Raw genomic sequence first — 21,223 nt, 5'->3', positions numbered from 1 at the left:
CATGTTCTACACAATTCGCCAGTCTCAGCTGGCATGCGAATAGTTACATTAACTAAATTTTACAGTGCTTGTTACATTTTAAATTTTAATATAAATTATAAACATTTTATTAGCGATGATGACAGAGATTCAAATCAAATTAAAATAAATTATTACATATTTGCATCAAAAAATTCATTTAAATTATAATAGCATTTGTCAATTAACCAGTTTTTAAGCTTAAACTTAAATCTATCTAACGGTAGCTCTCTTATATTTTTAGGTAAGGCGTTAAATATATTTATGGCCATGATATATGCCTTTTTTTACATAAAGTTGTTCTGTGCTTTGGTATTATCAACCTGGTCGGGTCTCTCTGTCCAAGTTGACAGTTCTCCCCTGCACTATTGAAGATCTTGTAATGTTTTTTCACGAAAAGAGCAGCCTCTAATAGATAAATTCCAGTTAACGTCAATATTCTACATCTCCTAAACAATGGTCTGCAGGAATCCAGAGGAAATGCGTTACAAAGTGCTCTTATGCATTTTTTTTGACCAATAAATACTTTAATGGCGTCTGTCGAGTTACCCCAGAAAATAATGCTATATCTTAAGACAGAGCCAACATAAGCATGATAAGCAGTTAAAGCAGCTTCGTATGAAATAGTTCTTCTTAATTTTCTTATAGCAAAAACAAACTTATTTATTTTAGAGCACATTGCGTCGCATTGAAGTTTCCAATTTAAGTTTTCGTCCAATCGTAGTCCTAGAAATTGTATACTATTTACTTGTTGTATCTGTTCGTCATTATATTTAATATTAATAGGAAATCTCTGCGTTTTATAATTTAAAAATTGCACGCATTTTGTTTTTGTTAAATTTGGAGTCAATCCATTACATTTTAACCAGCTTATTATATTATGAATAGAATTATTTAAAGTCACGTTATAATTAGTCTCTTTCAGATCGTCAGGAATTGTTAAACAAATGTCATCAGCGAAATAAAATACAGTCATATCTCGTTAATAATTACTTTCTTGTAATATATACGTTTTTGGTACTTTTGTGCTCTTGACGAGTCTTACAAAGCGTTTTTAATTACCTTTTACCAAATTTTTTGAAAATTTCGTTTTTTTTTTTCGACTTTTTGTGATTTTTTGCTCTTTTTTATTCACTTACCAGTCCCCGGTTTAACTCTATTCTCCTTATGAGCTCCCGTATCTATAACATGCACTACATCTGGTATTGTAACTGATGTTTCCGCTATATTAGTCGATAGCACTATCTTGCGGATACCGGGGGGCGGTGCGTTGAACATACGTGTTTGATCTTGCGTTGATAGTCTGGAAAATAATTATATTACACTATTAAATAATGCAGTTTAGAAATTAAATTAATAATAATAAAAAAATCTATCATACAATTTATTTTTAAAGGACTAGAAGGTACAAAATAGAGGACGATATCTAAAAAAAAAAAGCTATAGAGTAGTTAAAAGTTTAAAAAATAGTTCATAAAAGTACAGCATAATACCCATGTGAAAACAAAGGAAATAAAACATAAAACGTAGTTCGACTAGTCTACATCTTTACTAATATTATAAAGCTGAAGTGTTTGTTTGAACGCGCTAATCTCAGGAACTACTGGTCCGATTCGAAAAATTCTTTCGGTGTTAGATAGACCATTTGTTGAGGAAGGCTATAGGCCTATCATTACGCTAAGGCCAACTGGAGCTAGTAAGAATAAATAGCTGAAGTGTATTCAGTGCGCGTATAGCTTGGAAAATATTGAATTATTTTTTTACCTTTTTATCAAGAAAAACTAAAATTGAAAAAGAGATTGCAACCCAGGAAAAGCCAGTACAAAAGTCTAGTAAATTAATAAATGAACATACCTGGAATGTATAGGCAGAATTAGATGCAATCCATCTTTATATATTTCGTCCAATAGTTGTTTAGTTTGTTTGATCTCAGCCCAACCCGGGAGAAAAACTAGTATAGCACCCTCTGGCCTTGTTTTGTCTACTGCTGTTATTAAATCCACTACCTGAAATTTCAATAATCTTCTATTGTAATAATTATATTCTTTACCTATAAAAGGATAATTTGTTCGTAAACATTTTATCGGTATGTCGAGCCGAATCATTTTATGTTTGTTTTTTCGGTGAAATTGATATTTATTTTCCTTTTATAATATGAGACAGATTCGTTTATTATAAAAATACTAATTTTAAAGACGCACACACACACACACACACACCAACCATCACTTCTTTCTTTTTTAGAATTGAGAAGAATGGGTTTCCTTATGCTGAAATTTGATGCAATCAATATCATAATATAGATCTTATAAATATATATATATATATATATAGAGTATTAAAATACGAGAGTTTTTCAACAGACACAAACATACATTTTACATATCTACATATTATGTACACAATCTAATATATAAAAATCAATGCCACTTTTCGTTGTAATTCCATAACTCGAGAACGGCTGAACCGATTTCGATAATTCTTTTTTTATTATATTCCTTGAAGTACGAGGATGGTTCTTATGTAGAGAAAACGTAAACATGTACCACGGGCGAAGCCGGGGCGGACCGCTAGTATATTATATTTATTATTGAAATAAACTAACCTCTTGACAGTTAATCTGCGGCTTACCATCCTCCTTAGTACAATTTTCTTTGGTATTCCTAAATTTTATATTGAAATTCTTTTCTAAATCTTCTAAATATAAGTCTTCCACGGGGTAAGTACGACCTGGTACCTCAACTAAGGGACAATTACCGAAATACCTAAAAAGACAATAAATAAATACCATTTTATTTTTTCAAGTATTATGTAAGGTAATGACAACATTTATGATGTTATGTCAATTACAATTAAGTAATTGAATTTACATTGTATTGTATTTATTACAATACAAAATGGGATTGCTCAATTGATCAGTTGCTATGCGCGGGTAGGTACCTATTACAAACAAAAAAAATCCCTAATGCTATTATTAGGGATTTTTTTGTTAGATTATTATGTAGTCATGTTTAATAACACCGTAACAATATAATTTTTAGAAAAAAAAATCCATCACGAGGCGGGAATTGAACCCGCGTCTTTTCTTTCACGGTAGGTAACATAACAAACATACTTTTAACAAATGCATTAAAAAAAACAGATGTATGAACATTTCTGGAATACTTTTGTCCCATTTTAAGAATATACAACATCTATATAATATTATATAAAAAAATTAAACCCGTTTCGCGTTGTCACGGCATCACGCGTGAACGGGTGGACCGATTTCGATAATTCTTTTTTAATTATATTCCTTGAAGTACGAGGATGGTTCTTATGTAGAAAAAACGTAAATATGTACCACGGGCGGAGCCGGGGCGGACCGCTAGTTTTAAATAAAAATCATTATAATTACCTTGTAAAAACTTCAATATCCAACGTGGCGCTCATAACAACAATCTTCAAATCCTTGTTGATGTTTAACGCTCGTTTCAACAACAACAGCGTGACGTCAGTGTTGACGTCACGCTCGTGAGCCTCGTCTATTATAACGTGGCTGCAGCCTTCGAGACCTGAAGGAATAAATGAATGAATGAATTAATAATAATCATAATCATTATTAATCACTAGATTCTATAAAGACCTCCGCCAAGTCTCGTATCTGTATGATTGTTCGCGATAAAATCAAAAACTTCTGCATCGATTGTCATTTTGTTTTCATCATTGGATAGTGTGATTATCGAGAAATATTTAAGCATAAAATTAGCTAAGTTTTAGACAACGCAAGCGATGCCGCGGGCGGATAACTAGTACATATTATGCAAATATTGCAAATGGCGCTTCAACAACAACAGAATGACGACAATGAATGAATAAGTGAATATTTTTAAACGAGAAAGAGATAATGGATAAAATGCCATGTAGTGTGAAATACAGCTATGTATTTCTTGTTTAATTTAATTCTATTTATTTTTTAATAATTTCCAAACCATTCATCCACTTAGTATGCATAAGTGAGTTTTTAGACCTTAATAATAAAATTAGATAGTACCTTCAAGAGTGCTAAGGCTATTTTTTAGCAAGTAGAGCTTGTGTCTTTAACGATTTTACCTAACAAGAAAATATGCGCACATTTATGCCTCTTTTCTAGCAATTTAGACATTAAGTTATAAAAAAAAAAATAGCTTGAATTACCAAAATAATGTACTTAAACTATCTATAAAATACAAACCTGGATTCATTTGCAATCTTCTTAACAACACGCCTGAAGTACAATACAAGATGGCGCCTGCTGGCGGTCGAGGCGGTTTCGATTGCAGTCGCACTTGATAACCTACTGTTTCACCTACCTGTAGAAATATATTGTAATTAATCGATTTTAAAAGACGAGTCGATGAATATGGTTTTTTGTAAAATACCTAAAAAGAGTCTATGTTATTAGCTTTGAAGATATTGCATTTCGGCCTGTTATCAATGCGTTACAATAAACAACCAGACATATATTTAGAAATTAAAGATTTTAACGGATTTTAAACGCGATTTATTCATAAAATGAATGTTCAAAACGTCGGGATAATAATAAAATGAATAAATCGCGTTTAAAATCCGTTAAAATCTTTAATTTCTAAATGTATAATACACGCGTAAAATCAAACACAAGTGAATACAAAATACAATAGACATACAATCGCGCCCAATAATTGTAAGAAGCAAAACTCTGCCTACCAGTCATGTATTAAGCAGAGTTTTTCTCGTGTTTGTCTAATGAGCAAAAATTCGTAATTCTATTTAAATTAAATAAATTAATAATGTTAAAATAATAATATATAATAATAATAATAAATTATTTATTTCAGAACAATTTAGTCCCATAATTTACATGTATACAATTTAGTCCCATAATTTTTAATACAGAAAAAACCAATGAACACATAAAGCCATTACTTAATTAAATCATAATAATTGAGATCCAAGTTTTATACATACTACTAGTTATATTTCTGTCAGACAGACTACGTACAATTTTATTTCTACACTTGTCAACTCTGGACATAAATGTAGCAATTCTGTGTCTCTGGATGGCATTCAAGGAGTTTACTCTAAAGTTGGTATACATCTCCGAAGCGCTGCAGAATTTGTCGAGCCCCATCAAATATCGGAAGATGTTATTGTGCTCTACTCGAATGCCATCGTATGCTTTTTTGGTGTAATTAGTCCAAAGTTGACAAGTATAGAGGGACTGACAGAAGGTCTTAAATAAATGAATTATAACGGAATTGGATGCCCTACGAAATTTCCGGATGATCATATTGCCGACGACGCAGAGTGCACGTCGTTGTCGCTCAATATCGGCATCATCTTTTCTTTTGGATGTAACAATGTGGCCAAGATACTTAAAGCTATCTACTATTTTAATAGGGTGACCGTTAATGCAGATTGGCGGAATGTTATCCGGTCCCTTACCCGATCTGAATATCAACATTTCTGTTTTCTTTACATTGTACTGTAGACTATGTGAAAGAGCATATCTTTCACATATGCCAACAAGTTTTCGAAGCCCTTTGATTGAGCAGGACCATATCATCAGCATAACTCAAATTATTGACATATCTGCCATCTAGTTTAAGTCCAACTTCAGTACTACTCAGCTCCACAATCAAATCATTAACATATAAGTTAAACAGATCGGGAGAGGTTACTCCGCCCTGTCTAACACCACACGGGAGAATATAGCTGTCGGACAGAGTACTGCCTCACCTAACGCTGTTCGTCTGATTATCATACCAATATGTAAGAAGACCAACAACGTCAGAAGAAACATCACTGCTGCGAACTTTTTTCCATAATATCTCATGGTTCAAGGTATCAAAGGCACGACTTAAGTCTAAAAAACATGCATCAACACTAGTATTCTGATTATTATAACAGTTAACAATTTCTTTTAATGTATATATAGCCATATCAGTTCCCAATTCAGGTCTAAAACCGAATTGGGCATCGTCAATATTAATATATGGTGACAACTTAGAGTGCAAAATTTTTTCAAGTATCCTGGCCACAATTGTTGCCAGCGAGATAGGTCGATAATTAGCCACACTCGAGATACTACCGGTTTTATTCTTAGGGACAGGGATAACTATAGTTTTAATTAAATCCTTAGGTAAATAACAATGTTTGAGACAGAGAGTATAGAATTGAGCCAGAACAGGGTAGATGTTTTTACCAGCATATAAAACGTGTTCCATACTAAGAGCATCATGACCCGGTGACTTACCGCGCTTCATATTTTTAATCACCTGAGAAACGTCCCTAGATGTTATGATATTATTACTTAGCTTACGTTTCTCAGTTGATCGTACGGTCTCAGCTGAAGTTGATACATTACCATTTGCATTAGCTATAGGGTTCGTATTAAACTGTGCCCTGAAAAGATTAGCTATAGCTTTAGGGTCTTGTTGTCCATCTACGCATGCAGGTAAAACGTTTTTGTAGTCCATTTTCTTAGTTTCCTTCCAAAATTCAATAAAATTACCGGTAGAATGACTTTGAGCTAAAATATCTAACTTTATTTTGTCTTGATTATTTTGAACATACTTTAGTGCAGTCTTAAATTCTTTACGTGCCGAGAACATAGCATCGAAATAGTATCCCGAACGCGGCTTACCGTAGGACACCCATTCCAAGAAAGTTTGCCTAGCGAGTAGATGAAAATGTTTAACGTGAGCATTCCAACCAACTATTTTATATTTACATTTTTTCCTATTATTAAAACTTCTTTCAGCTGATGATTGCATAACCGAAATAATATCACAGTAAAATTGATCCAATAGTTTAAAATGATTCTGGTTTATACACTTGCTATCACAGTCTTTACATATAAATTAAAAATAATAATTTAAAAACAGTGAAAAATATGTATATCTTAATATGTGGCATTTTGGAGGAAAAATATAGTAATTAATGTCACACCAAATATGTCAAATATAACCTACCCCCTCCCCCATTTCATCAGCAACCCTCTGCGCTAGACCAATAGCCGCAACCCTCCTCGGTTCCGACACTAGCGCGGTGGTTCCAACCCCACAACCCCTCAAAATGGCCGCCGGTACTCGAGTCGATTTACCACAACCTGCCGCTCCTACTATAACTAGAACGCGGGAGTTTTGTAGCGTGGTTGTTATTTGCTCGCTGAAAATTGAAAAGTAATAAGATTTATTTATGTTGTGTTTTGGTTATTGGGCCGCTGAAAGACGTTTATTTATATATAATTATAGTTGCATAGTTATAGATAATTGTAATTGTAGTTGCATATTTTAATTTATTTATGTAGTAAGTTGTAGATGGCGCTAGTTGTATATTTCGAGCTGCAGTTAATTCAATGATCAATGAAGAATGGCGCGAACTAGTAAAAGTAAAATGAAATGAGCCGGTAAAATGAAATGAAAAAACTGTCCGTAATTAACTATAATTTAAATTATATAAAGAATATTTTCCTATAAGTAATTCAATCCTTCGTCTTCACACCATTGTATTCACATAAAAAATAATTCTTGATACCTACCCATTGACATAATTTAGACATTTTGTCATTGTAAAAAGTAGGAAAATTTCTCAAAACGACTAATGTAAATTTAGTTAAACCAAAGTAGGTTCACGTGAAGGTGAAGATTATCTATCTAGATTGCAGAAATACTTACAAACTATATCCTACATTAAATCATAAAAAAAACCATTCATAAAATTACACATCCATTAATCTTTGACCACAACTCATAGTCCATGTTACAATCCTATTCCACAGACATTTGCGCTATTTCAACAGGCAATTATCATACCTATCAAATCGATTTTCAACGCTCATTTACATTAAGAAAATTAACACACGATATGGTTTTCCCAACGCTTATCTAGTAAAGCTAATTGATACGGGCATAATAAATTCTGGGTTAACCACAGAGCATGATGAACGAGCAGATAGTAAACTTTCCTTGTATCATAAATCACTGATAAATAATACGATGATGGGTTTTTTTGTTTATCTGTCACGACTTGGACAAAAGAGCTTTTCGAAGTAGCGAATGAGGATGTAGGATTGTTTAGAATTAGCTTTAAGTAATGTCATTTTTAATGTCGCCAAGATAATGGTAAGTTTTTAGTCTTGTACGCATCTATTGTCTACTGTTAATGTATTTAAACATCCTTTTAAGTTTTAAGCTATAGACTTATAGAGTATTCAGTATAGGTACATTTTCAAAAGAACTTTTCCAAGTAGAGAATGAGGATGTAAGATTGTTTTGCTTTGAGTTATGCCAGTTTTAATGTCGCGAAGATAATAGTCAATTTAACTGAGAAGGTACATGTCTATTGTAGATGGTTGCTTTTAAGCAAATACCTAAATTAGTTGTAGCTTTGTTGGAAAAATAAAAATTCGTGGGTTTGAGGAAGATTAAAGATATTTCTATGGGTTGTAACCAACATAACATATATGTACATTATACACTATACAGCCAAATATAGATTTCATACTACATTGTATACAATATGAGAAATTATGATGCAAGGTTTGCAGCTTAATATTCTTTGTAAATTCATTTTATTTATAGAGTAACATTAAACTCTCAACCTAACAAACATAATCGAATCAAAAATAATTATTACTTTTAAAAGTTGTTTGAAATCCTACATAGTTAATCCCACAAGCTTTAACTACGTTATCAACGACACTACCAAAAATTGAGTTCATCTTTTAACATCATTTCAATGACGTCTTGCCCGCATAACATCATGACCTACTTTCTATTACCATCCAACATCTGTGGCGAAACAAAAGTGAACGCTGTTCAAGTGAAAACCGAAACGTCAGACGCGTTTCGCTTGTCAACGTCATGTATACGTCACTGTGACGTAGGTTCATTTGAAGTGTATGGAAGCTATGTGTCAGAGGGTTTGGGGCCATCCATAAAGTACGTCACACTAATTTCATGAGTTTTTGAGTCCCCCCCCGTCCTTGTCACAGGTGGTCACATTTCTGAGACCCCCCCCTCCCTAGTGTGACGTCACATACAGCAGTTCCGAAATTAGTCTTATTTCTATTTAAATTAAGTACTTTTTTAGGATATCAAATATTTGAAACAATAGCAAAAAATAAACTAATGAATAAATATAAATTGTCAACCAAACAACTTAAACCGTATTGCCCTTAAGATAGAGTTGGACCACAGATCACAGAAACTAAAGGGAGATATGGTTAGGGGGCGGGGCCGGTGTCGCAGCAATATGCCCAAAAAAAGAACACATGCTGTTTGTTGCATTCAGTTGACGTTCGACCGTCGGCCGGGTATTATTTGACAATGCCGTGTTGTTCCGTTAAAGTTTGTAAAAACCGAAGTGAAACCAGCAACTTTAAGTCAAATGGAATCACATACCATCGGTAAGTAGTGAAAATTATACGATTTTCTTACTAAAATATCAAAAACAATATTACGTACAGTGATTCTTGGTTTTATTATGTGACAGAACGACAGTCACAATAATTTATGTAAATAGTTTACAATGCTTCTTCTGTACGTGACTCTATTCAAACGCGGAGTTCGAATACCGCAATGTATAATGAACATACTAAAGCTAACAAAACGTTCGATCGGGTAGTACGGCCGTGTAGTAAATTTTTATGAGACACCAGGTTTCGTACTCAGCGCAAGCGATTGGCATCTCTCTATCTCTATGAGTTGGACATATTTTTTAGTTTAATTTATATTTCCAATTACATGATTAGTATTTTGAAATGTGATGTCACGAAACATAGGACCCCTCCCTCCCCTTGTCACACCATGTCACACTTTGTCGACCCCCTCCCCCCCCCCTTTACATGTGACGTACTTTATGGATGGCCCCTTTTTAAGGAGGATTAGTTAAAGATTTCCAGTTATTACAAAATTTATAGTTTTAGAAACTACGAGAAATTTTGCAAATGAAATGGGTACCTATACAAATAGCATCATTCTTTATAGAAACAATTGACACATGTATATTGGAGAAATCCGCAAGTAGGGTAGATGTGATTAGAAAGGCTGATAAGAAACCGCGTATATGATACAACTGACCTACATTTAGAACATTATATTTCGTATTCAATTCATATTTAGACGCTTTCTACTAAAATTCGATATCACAACATCCCAACATAACTTTCAACACACACATATTACTCTCTATAATAGTCTAAACTCTAAACACTTTCGCTTTCCGCTTTCTGTGTCTTGACGTAAAATGAAACGTCACAGTGACGTCACAATGACGTTAAGTGACGTTTTGAATCGTAAGAAGCGTCACACTTTCGATTTCAAAAGACTTTCGCTTTCGTTTGAACGCAGGTCGCAGGTTAATAGGACTGTCCCAGATTTAAACTAATATTATAAGAGAATTGAGAAAACATAAGATATTTTGTTTTTAAAGATTGATATTAAAATTATAGTCCGAATTAAACAAATATTTTTACTTTTAGAAGCACTAAAGAGTAAGTTAGACTTTACATAAATATAGGCTATATTTTTTACTAGCTGCGCTCCGCGGTTTCACCCGCGTGGCCCCGCTTCTGTTGGTCTTAGCGTGATGATAATAGCCCACAGACTTCCTCGATAAATGGGCTATCAAACACCGAAAGAATTTTTCAAATCGGACGGTTCTTGAGATTAGCGCGTTCAAACATACAAACGAACTCTTCAGCTTTATAATATTAGTATAGATTATTCTTGCGACTTTTGATCAACTCAGGCGAAGCAGAGATAAGCGGCTAGGTTATAAAACAAACAGCCTTCAAAATGGCCTTATAAACATTACTTTATGGTGTATAAAAATTATATCTGATTTTGGAAACAATGCTAGTACCTACGTGTATTGATTGAACCAGTAGATAACATTTAACCATAAATCATTTTAAAGGTGAATTTAGACACTATTTCAATTAAAAACATTTAAAATAATAACAGATTCATTTATTTACCACAAAACACCTATATATCCATACTAATATTATAAATGCGAAAGTAACTCTGTCTGTCTGTCTGTTACTCAATCACGCCTTAACTACTGAACCATGCAGTAACATTGCATGAAATTTGGTATAGAGATGTTGTAATACCCGAGAAAGGACATAGGATAGGTTTTATCCCGGAAATCCCACGGGAATGGGAACTATGTGGGTTTTTCTTTGTATGCGTGGGCGATGCCGCGGGTGGAAAGCTAGTAACTTACATAAAGTCAAAATGTTTACATAAGTCCAAATATAAATATCAAACAATAGTTTAATGTAATTCCAAGAATTATTTTTTAATGTAAAACAAACATTGATGTTTATCTAAAACAAAATCCTCATGCGTATTTACTTTATAATTACGTCAATACAATTTGGAATTTATAAAGTACAGTCTATTCTGTATTGATTTAATAAAAATAAAAATCCCCGTCTGAACTAAAAATATTTGTATGATATCACTTTAGTTCTAACAGTTCTTTTTGCCAAAGAAATACAAAAAGGTGAGAAAAAAACGCGTTTTGAAGCTCATGATCAAGATTAATTGGAATATGTGCTTCGAATAAAATAATAATGAAATCTGTTCAAAAGGCAACACATTACACAAAGAAACTCAAAACAAAAAACACATTACAAAAAAAAAAGACGGGTTGCACTCCGGGAGTGCCGGCAGAAGTGAAAACTTGATTATTAACGTTCAGCATGTTTGATATTTTGGAATGGTATCCATCTTACGCATGGAATATAAGGGCTAAAAAAAAAGTAAGTCTTACGCTTTTTCGATCAGGCCACGTGTCCTGACGCGAGTAAGATTTTATACCCAATGCCGCTAAAGAAGTTTTCACTTCAAAAAAAAGTATCTATATATTTTTACTATTTGTTTTGAAACAAAAACGGAATTAAGAAGTAATCTATAAAATCCATTACTATATTATTTGAACTTGTACTACTTATATATTTTTTTGTAATTACACCACAACCAAGCTTCAAAAAAGATCGTCAATTGTTTTTCAACATAAGCAAATATCTCAAACCAAATAGACATAATCAAATGTATTCCAAAATATGATCGAATATATCTTTAACAAAACAATGTAGGTTCTCCTTTTGTTTCGCCAAAATAAAAGCATGTCACGTATAACTTTAAAGAGAATCGGTAACTCGGTTATTCGGTCATTGTATTATATTATGGTCAGAAAGTGACTTTCGCAGAAACATCGGGGTCATGTGGGTAACCCAGTGATACAAGTTTGAGGTAAAAGTGTATTAGTATAATCCTTAGTAATATTGTTAACGCGAAAGTTTGTAAGTATGGATGGATGTACGGATGTTTGTTACTATTTCGCGTGAAAACTACTAGACGGATTTTGATGAAACTTTACAGAAATATAAGGTTAAAGGTCAGAAAAACAAATGAGCTATAAAATTACTTGATTTTGCTCGAGGGTTCGTCCGCGGGTAAAACCGCGAGCTATTGCTTAATAATATTGTAAATTCGAAATTGTGTTTGTTTATCTCTCTTTCACTTCGTAAAGGAGTGATTTTATGGTGTGCTCCTTCGAACCTGACCGCCTCCTCGGTACAGTGGTTGACGCGTGAGCATAGAACCGAGGGATCCTGGGTTCGATTACCGGTGGAGACAAAGAAAAAAAAAATGCCTCAGTCTGGTAGGATACAGAAGGCTGATCACCTACTTGTTGTAAGAAAATCGATCAGTGAAACAGATGTATGGATAATGCATCTGCCCCTTAACCCACTACGGGGACACGGGACTTAACTTTCCTTCGAACTATATCGAGACGAAAAATTATTTTACAAAATCGCCCCATTTTCATGTGAAAGAAAGACAAATATTCATAATATTTAGAGCTAGCGCGCAAGAGCAACTTTTGTCTTCGCAACTATTTAGTCTCTCCCATCAACTCTATGGGCTAGTAAGAAAGTGCGCGCACGTAGCGACGCAACTCCCCATAGAGTTGATGGGAGAGACAAAATAGTTGCGGAGACAAAAGTTGCTCTTGGGCGCTAGCTCTTATTATAAACAAGGACATTTAAACGATAATCATCTAAAGCAATAGTTGAAAAGTTTGTTCGTTTGAACGCGCTAAACTAGGAACGTAACGTAGGAACTACCAAAATTATTTCAAAAATTGTGTCACTGTTGTATATTTACGTAATGCCTGTGTGATATTGGTTTAATGTATGTATTTTTATACAAAACTAGCGGTCCGCCCCGGCTTCGCCCGTGGTACATGTTTACGTTTTCTCTCCATAAGAACCATCTTCATATTTCAAGGAATATTATAAAAAAAATAAATAACGAAATCGGTTCAGCCGTTCGCAAGCTATGCGCAGATTTATATGTAATTTTCGTAGCCTGTAGCTGGGACAAACCACTGGTTTTGCTAAAAATAAATAAACTCACGAATATTGATCAATCGGCAATGGAGTGAGAGATTCGTCATAATGTTCAAACATTTTGTTTAAATTCCTCTCTCGTCTCGATAGAGTTGTGGAAGATGGCGGCTCTAATGTTTTTCCAAACACGGGGTGCACGTGTTTCTTGAAATCTGTTGAAAAATTATGTATACTTAATATTATAAAGCTGAAGAGTTTGTTTGTTTTTAAACTATTGCATAGCTTCTATCGCGGGCCTTGAGCGCGGGGACCGAATCGAGAAATTCCGTAACGAAAAAACCTCACGCTCCCCACTCCGACGGGCGGAGGTGTGGCTTGAAGGCATAGCATGCAATAGCGCAACCGCGGCAGTCCCCGAGTGCCACACGTCGTTTTTGTTTGTTTGTTTGAACGCGCTAATCTCGGGAACTACTGGTCCGATTTGAATTCTTTCGGTGTTAGATAGCTCATTTATCGAGGAAGGCTAGATAGGCTATATATCATCACGCTACGACCAACAGGTGTGGAGCCACGGGGGTGAAACCGCGCGGAGCAGCTAGTATCATATATCTATATATCATATATATCTATCATATATCATATAAATATTTTGAAGTATTATAGAAGAGTTATTTTAATTAAAACTTAATAAAAAATGAGCGTGTGTGCCGAGCATACGTGTCAGAAGTGAAACTTCTTAGGCAATATTCAAAGATACCAAAATCGTGCCATGACGGATGACCTTGAAATTTTACTCTCAACGCACCTAAAGAAGTTTCACTGCAAAAACGCTGATTTTGATTTAGATATTTTTGACATTTTATATTAACTGACAGATAAGCTAAACAGAAAAATTAAGATGTGTTACCTATGTTAATATTTATAATAAAACTAGCGGTTCACCCCGGCTTCGCCCGTGGTACCTACAGGTTTACGTTTTTTTTTCATAAAAACTATCCTATCTCTCGAGTTGGATCGAACTGCACATGGTGTGCGAATTTTATTATAATCGGTTAAGTGGTTTAGGAGTCCATTGAGGACAAACATTGTGACACGAGATTTATATATATTAAGATTAAAGATAGGTTTTTGCTACATACCTGATAGGACATCCTGTTCACTGTCTATACTGAGATCTTCAGAGCCATCTACAACAAAAACATATAATACAAAATTAATTAAAAAAACATCTATAAGTCTAAGTATCATGCAAAAACAACCATTAATAATATAAAACAAAATACAATAAAAACAGCTATCGGTTAGATATTCTGAATAAATCTATACTAATATTGTGCTTTTATTATAAAGCTGAAGAGATTGTTTGAACGCGCTAATCTCAGGAACAACTGGTCCGATTTGAAAAATTATTTCAGTGTTAGATAGTCCATTCATCGAGGAAGGCTATAAGCTATATATCATCACGCTAAGAACAATAGGAGCAGAGCAACGCGGGTAAAACCGCGGGGCACAGCTACTAAATAAATAATTACCATTTTCATCTATTGTAGAGTCCTTTTTTATACTTATTGGGAAATTGTAACTCCTCTGTTTGGCTTCATTGAAAGTTGTATCATATATTGATTCTGTAAAGTAGATAAATTTATAGGTTACTAGTGGTCCGCCCCGGCTTCGCCCGTGGTACATATTTCACAATAAAAGGTAGCCTACGTCCTTTCTCGATATAAATATCTCCATACCAAATTTCATGCAAATTTGTTCAGTAGTTTAAGCGTGATTGAGTAACAGACAGACAGACAGAGTTACTTTCGCATTTATAATATTAGTATGGATTTCGCATATCAATTCTGTAAAAATAAATATAATATATAGGTAGCTATAATATTTGGCATACTATAAATTTATTTTAAACTAGCTTCCGCCCGCGACTCCGTCCGCGCGGAAAAATTAAGAAAAATTAAGATTTATTTTTTTTCTACGTATTTTTCCAGGATAAAAAGTATCTTATTTTATGCCCAGGATAATAAGGAATAATTATACCAAGTTTCATCGAAATCGAACCGTTAGTTTTCACGTGATGCCTGAACATACAGACAGACAGACAGACAGACAAAAATTTTTCTAATCACATATTTGGGCTTGGTATCGATCCAGTAACACCCCCTGCTATTTATTTTTTCAATATTTTCAATGTACAGAATTGACCCTTCTACAGATTTATTATATTATGTATAGATGCAAATATTTGTTTATTAGATTTTACTACTGACTAAATTTTATTCTCCATCATTTATACCAGAAATAAATTTTTGCATGTCTGTCTTCAATTGTTATTTGAATTTGAAAAATACAGTTCTGTAATTGAAAGGTTTATTGCACTAAGGGCCGATTTTTCAATGCCCAGATAAACAGTCTAATAACTACCCCTCGAATAGATTTATTCAATTGCTTATCTAACTCATAACGGCTCGCCTATTTTTCAATCGTGATTTATTTGATGAATAACTATCTGACCAAATATTTCCATATTGGCAGCTCTGCTCTTGGAGTGGCGAAACAAACATATTAAATTAGTCAGGTTAGAGCGGGATAGAGTCAACTTGCAATATGTCAACAACCGTCATTATGACTCACGTCAGGAGTGCATTTTAAGTTTATCTTGTGTTCTATGCAAGAAGCTTATATCTAATACACTGGAGATTTCGGTATGAACACTGACGTGTAACAAGAAAATATTGCCCAGTTCATGTTTTTTATCACTTTCACACCTAACTTGGTATTGCCACTGTTAATACGAAGTTTTCCCAAGGCTACTATGTATGCTGTAATATTCTGTGCAAAAGGTTAGTTTTTGTACATGAGTTTGTTGATAAATTGCCAAAAACGTCATTCAGAAGCATTGTTGGATGAGACAATTATTATTTATGCTAAATAAAATAAGTATCTGAACCAATTATTAAAAAGCGATACTCCCTGATTATGGGTAGTCACCATAATAAAATTGTAGCAACTCTCACTTTGTCAATATGGCATGTGTGTCAAAAAAATTGCGTCGCTTCGAATATTTAAGTTAATATTGTTGCTTATTTAATGAATATTTTCCGAATATAAAGAATGCATTGTATTGTGCAAAATTGCAGAAGCGTTTGGACACCGAATTCTGGCATAGAATTTCACAGGCAAGTGTATATTTACGTTATTTACAATATTCCTCAATACTCCTGCATTTACCTGTTTAGAATCATTTCAATGGCAAAAATTGTCTAATTTAGCATCATTTTAGTAAGCAGTCATGTTAAATTTGTTATTTCCCCAATACTTTATCATTTTTCAACAAGTTTTCAATAAACAAATTTAACAAGTAAGGTAACCATGATGACGAGTTTTTATGGATAGCGAGGAGAATATATTGTAATAACAATATTATGATGAAAATTTAGAACACCATTTTAAAGATTGTTACTAGTAATGAAACAACACACGACATCGGTATTGCACTCACATGTAGTTATAAGATTGTTCGTTTTTACATTGAAATTTATACTTTTTTAACTTACCTTATATTTTTTTGTTTTACGTATTTCAGCTTTCCAAAAAGTAAAATAAAAAGAAATATATGTGCCCATCAAGGTTACTGAGGATTACGACCCAGAAAAAAATACCTTTTGAAAAATAAACTTTGTAAAGTTAGCTGAAATTTGTGCAAGGCCGCTAAACAGTTTTTCTTTGATGATTTTGGCTTGAAATTGACCAGTGGCGTGACGTGACGCAGACCGTGGCGCAACGCGTTTCAAAAGAAGATCTGAGTAGCTTACAATTTGGTAAACAGCATCTGATGCAAATCACAACTTTCCTCTATTTACAAAGGATGTTAATGCTATATATCGGTTCATATCCAAGCTTTGTAGCCAAAAGTTGTTTAAAACTATCATTCTATACCAATTAAAATTGTATGTACCTATAAAGTATGACCATAATATTATAATATAAATACTGTTAAAAAATATACCTTTGTCGTTATTATTTATAGACCATGATTTTTAGTTTTTTCTATTTTGAAAAATCCTGAATTTACAAACCAGCGTGGTCACTCAACAGAAAGAGACAAAAAACATGACTGACGTCATTCTAGATCATATTTTCTTGTTACAAGTTATTGGTCATAGTGCAATCTCCAGTGTATTAGATATAAGCTTCTTGGTTCTATGATTGTTGAATATTGTTTTGATTCGAGTAAAGAGTTTTGATTAAATTTGTGTTAAAATTTATATAATTTACGATGGAAACGACATAAAGGCAGCGTCCGGCAAATTTTCAATGGCATGATCATCAGTAGGTACTATCAAAAACATCAATTTCAATATGATTTTAATTGATAATTATTTTATAGAAAGAGGCTTTATTGTAAAAATTCTACGCTCTATGTTATTACATACGAAAATATCCCAAATTTGACGCGTCAGTTGTCAACTCAAACGTCTAATCGTCGAATAGCACGCTATCTGGCCGTTGGAGGAGCAGATAGATTTAGTCCTCAAATAACGTAGTTATTCGATAGATATGTCCTATTCGTCTATTGAAAAATTGAATATTTTGTTAACTGAAGAATAAAGTCTATCTAGCTGTTTATCTGGGCATTGAAAAATCGGCCCTTATACTGAAAAATTCCGTATTTTATTTACAATCCTCAAACTCAAACATTTATTTATTCTATTAGACTTCTTCTAGGAACACTTTTGAATTATTATAACATATTTTTAATAGTTGCTCTTAAAATCATATCAATTATCAATATAACAATTTAATCTATACTAATACTAGCGGTCCGCCCCGGCTTCGCCCGTGGTACATATTAACGTTTTCTCTACATAAGAACCATCCTCGTACTTCAAGGAATATAATAAAAAAAGAATTATCGAAATCGGTTCAGCCGTTCTCGAGTTATGGAATTACAACGAAAAGTGGCATTGATTTTTATATATTAGATTATAAAGCTGAAGAGTTTGTTTGTTTGTTTGAACGCGCTAATCTCGGGAACTACTGGTCAGATTTGAAAAATTCTTCGGTGTTAGGATAGCCCATTTATCGAGGAAGGTTATAGGCTATATATCACCACGCTAAGACCAACAGTAGTGGAGCCACGGGGTGAAACTGCGCGGAGCAGCTAGTTTAACATAATAAGTAACTACATATCAGGCTTACACCACAAATCAATTTCTACCAATCAACAATAAAACTTACTAATCTTCTCATATTCATTCCACACTTTATCCACAGCCTTCATCGACTTGTCACTAATCGACACTTCAATAGGACTATTCAATGTGCTCTTCAGTTCATCGAGAACATCTCTATCATATATGGGTTCGCCTTTGTTGTTTATCCGTCTGTTTAAGTAGAGCCAATGAAGCGATTGGATTGCTGCTTTTTCAGCTGCTTGACGTTTTGATAGTGCTGTACTGAAAAGTTATATTTAACAGTAAAGGTACAGGTAAGTAGATATTCTTACAGGTACATAATTTACAGCTATTAAATCAGGAAATTAGGGCACTGGCTATAATTCTTCAACCGCCAAATATACTGACCCAAATATCTGCTAAAGGTACAAGTCCGAGACGGGCCGCAGACCGCAAACTGCAACAGCAAACTGCAAGCGACACCACTTGTTTCTATGAACATCTATGAAATTGATTCTAAGCGCGGCGACACTGCTGCCTGCAGACGCAACGCGCAGCGATTCATAGATATTCATAGAAAAAAGTGGTGTCGCTTGCAGTTTGCTGTTGCAGTTTGCGGTCTGGGGCCCGTCTCGGACTTGTACCTTTATAGTCAACAACTGATTGCAGATGGCAATTTAAAAAAAAACTTAATTTTAAGTTAAATTAAAACACTACACTGGCACTGGCGACATATTGTGACCACATTATGTATCAATATTTTGTAATAGCAACAAATATAAAACTTACCCCTCAAACTTAGCTTTTTCCGGCCAAACAAACGAATATGTACATGTCCAGTCATTCTGCTGCACTTTCTTTTTACTACCCTTTGGTGCGACAGAGGCCTGCTTGTAATGTATATCGAATATCTTATCTGGAGTTTTGTTTGCAAGTTCGTTTAGCGTTACCCTCGGTTGTGAGAATAATTCACGTATTTTGTTTAGTTCTGAAACAGATTTTTTAATAATTGTTTACTTTTAAATGATAATTGGCATGTGTTGTTAATTTATTTTACATATTACTATGTGAAATGCTAGAACAAAATCTATAGTAATATTATAAAGCTGAAGAGTTAATCGCTAATCTCAGGAACGACTGGTCCGATTTGAAAAATTATTTCGGTGTTAGATAGCCCGTTTCTGGAGGAAAATTATAGGCATATCATCACGCTAAGACCAACAGGAGCAGAGCAATACGGGTAAAACCGCGGGGCACAGCTAGTTGGTAATAAATTAAAATAGAAATAAATGATTTAAAGAATTTTCTCTATTGCCCTTTGATTTAATTTATATATGTTAATTTAGTTGTCTGGAGGAAGTCACTTAATATTAATAAGTCCTTTAATTAATACATTTGTTATGTTCAATAGTATTAAAACTAATTAAACATTAATCAATAAAAATAAAAATAGTCTCAACAGGCAGTAAGACATACCTTTTTCCTCTTGTGCCTTCTGTTCGTTTGTTAAACTATCACTTAGTTGTTTAGAGTAATATTTAGTATGAATCAGATAAGAATATGTTGTAAGCCTCTGTGGTATCCTGTTGTTTTTATTTGCACAAACATTTTGGCAATGAGGTATGCCTGAAAAAGTAGAATAATTTTTTTTTTAATTTTGACTATCCCTTTCGGATTAATAAATAGAAGATATAAATATACTAAATAGATTTATTTTATCTATACTAATATTATAAAGCTGAAGAGTTTGTTTGTTTGAACGTGCTAATCCTTTTCGGTGTTAGATAGCCCATTTATCGAGAAAGGCTATAAGCTATATATCATCTCGCTAAGACCAACAGGAGCGGAGCACTGCGGGTAAAACCGCGGAGCACAGCTAGTTTTATTATAAATACAGCAAAACTAAAAACAATATGACAATAATAATGGTAGAGGTTATAAAGGTGAAATAACTTACTGCTGTAATTCTGATGTTTTATGTCGTAATTTACATTACTGGTATGTCTCAGAAGTTTGAGATGTCTACAGTTATTAGTTTTCGAAATGAAAATTCTCCTTAAAAACATTTTTATGTAATAATATCAATTTTATTGTACCTAATTTTTCAAGAAGAGATAGGTATCGTTCGTAGCTTAAAACTTGTACATTTTCTTCACAGACAATTCAAATTATATTTACAATTATATTATTGATCATATTTTAATTTTAAAATTATTGTTAAAAATAAAGTAATTTAAATTTCGCGAAAAACTTCGACACTGACATTACGCACATTGACAGTTGACTTTTGAGTGATGTCACTTGGGACGACGGAAAATACGTTCCACATAATGCCCACAAAATTTTGATAAAAGGTCTAATTGATTAATAAAATTGCATCTTTAAGGCGAAAAGATCTTAATTGTGATAAATAAAAATAATTATAAATTATTTCTAGTGTAGACTTCGTTATTGTATTTTTATAATGTTATTAACAAGTATCATTTCTTTATATAATTCAAACAGTCGCAAATAGTATGATTAACAAGTTGGTAAGAGCTGTTATTTTTTTTAGTCCATAAGAAAACGCGGGAGAGTACCATCCATAAATAATAAATTATGTATTTAAATTTTTTGTTCACTGTACAACAAGCTGTATACTTGTATAGGTACTCTT

The 21,223-nt window shown here is 33.4% G+C and overlaps 1 protein-coding gene across 2 annotated transcripts in view; it reads right to left on the bottom strand.

The window, feature by feature from the left end:
- The window catches only part of LOC123703271 (ATP-dependent RNA helicase DHX30-like), a 28,844-nt gene extending 8,083 nt beyond the window's left edge, over window positions 1-20,761 (bottom strand). The window contains exons 1-13 of one of the 2 annotated variants that reach the window (XM_045651217.1): window positions 20,525-20,761; window positions 20,044-20,193; window positions 19,357-19,555; window positions 18,632-18,849; window positions 14,923-15,015; window positions 14,530-14,577; window positions 13,458-13,602; window positions 6,993-7,188; window positions 4,232-4,349; window positions 3,416-3,572; window positions 2,624-2,783; window positions 1,873-2,024; window positions 1,158-1,321 (exon numbers count right to left, since the gene is read on the bottom strand). In XM_045651217.1, coding sequence (XP_045507173.1) covers window positions 1,158-1,321; window positions 1,873-2,024; window positions 2,624-2,783; window positions 3,416-3,572; window positions 4,232-4,349; window positions 6,993-7,188; window positions 13,458-13,602; window positions 14,530-14,577; window positions 14,923-15,015; window positions 18,632-18,849; window positions 19,357-19,555; window positions 20,044-20,193; window positions 20,525-20,633 — 1,909 coding nt within the window. In that variant the 5' untranslated portion in view covers window positions 20,634-20,761. Of the gene's footprint in view, window positions 1-1,157; window positions 1,322-1,872; window positions 2,025-2,623; window positions 2,784-3,415; window positions 3,573-4,231; window positions 4,350-6,992; window positions 7,189-13,457; window positions 13,603-14,529; window positions 14,578-14,922; window positions 15,016-18,631; window positions 18,850-19,356; window positions 19,556-20,043; window positions 20,194-20,524 lie in introns of those variants that run through there. The other variant, XM_045651218.1, reaches the window with a different exon arrangement.
- Window positions 20,762-21,223: the final 462 nt, after the last annotated feature.

This window comes from Colias croceus, chromosome 25 (genome assembly GCF_905220415.1).
Source record: "Colias croceus chromosome 25, ilColCroc2.1".
Taxonomy (NCBI): domain Eukaryota; kingdom Metazoa; phylum Arthropoda; class Insecta; order Lepidoptera; family Pieridae; genus Colias; species Colias croceus.
This window is presented reverse-complemented; position numbering and strand designations above follow the sequence as displayed.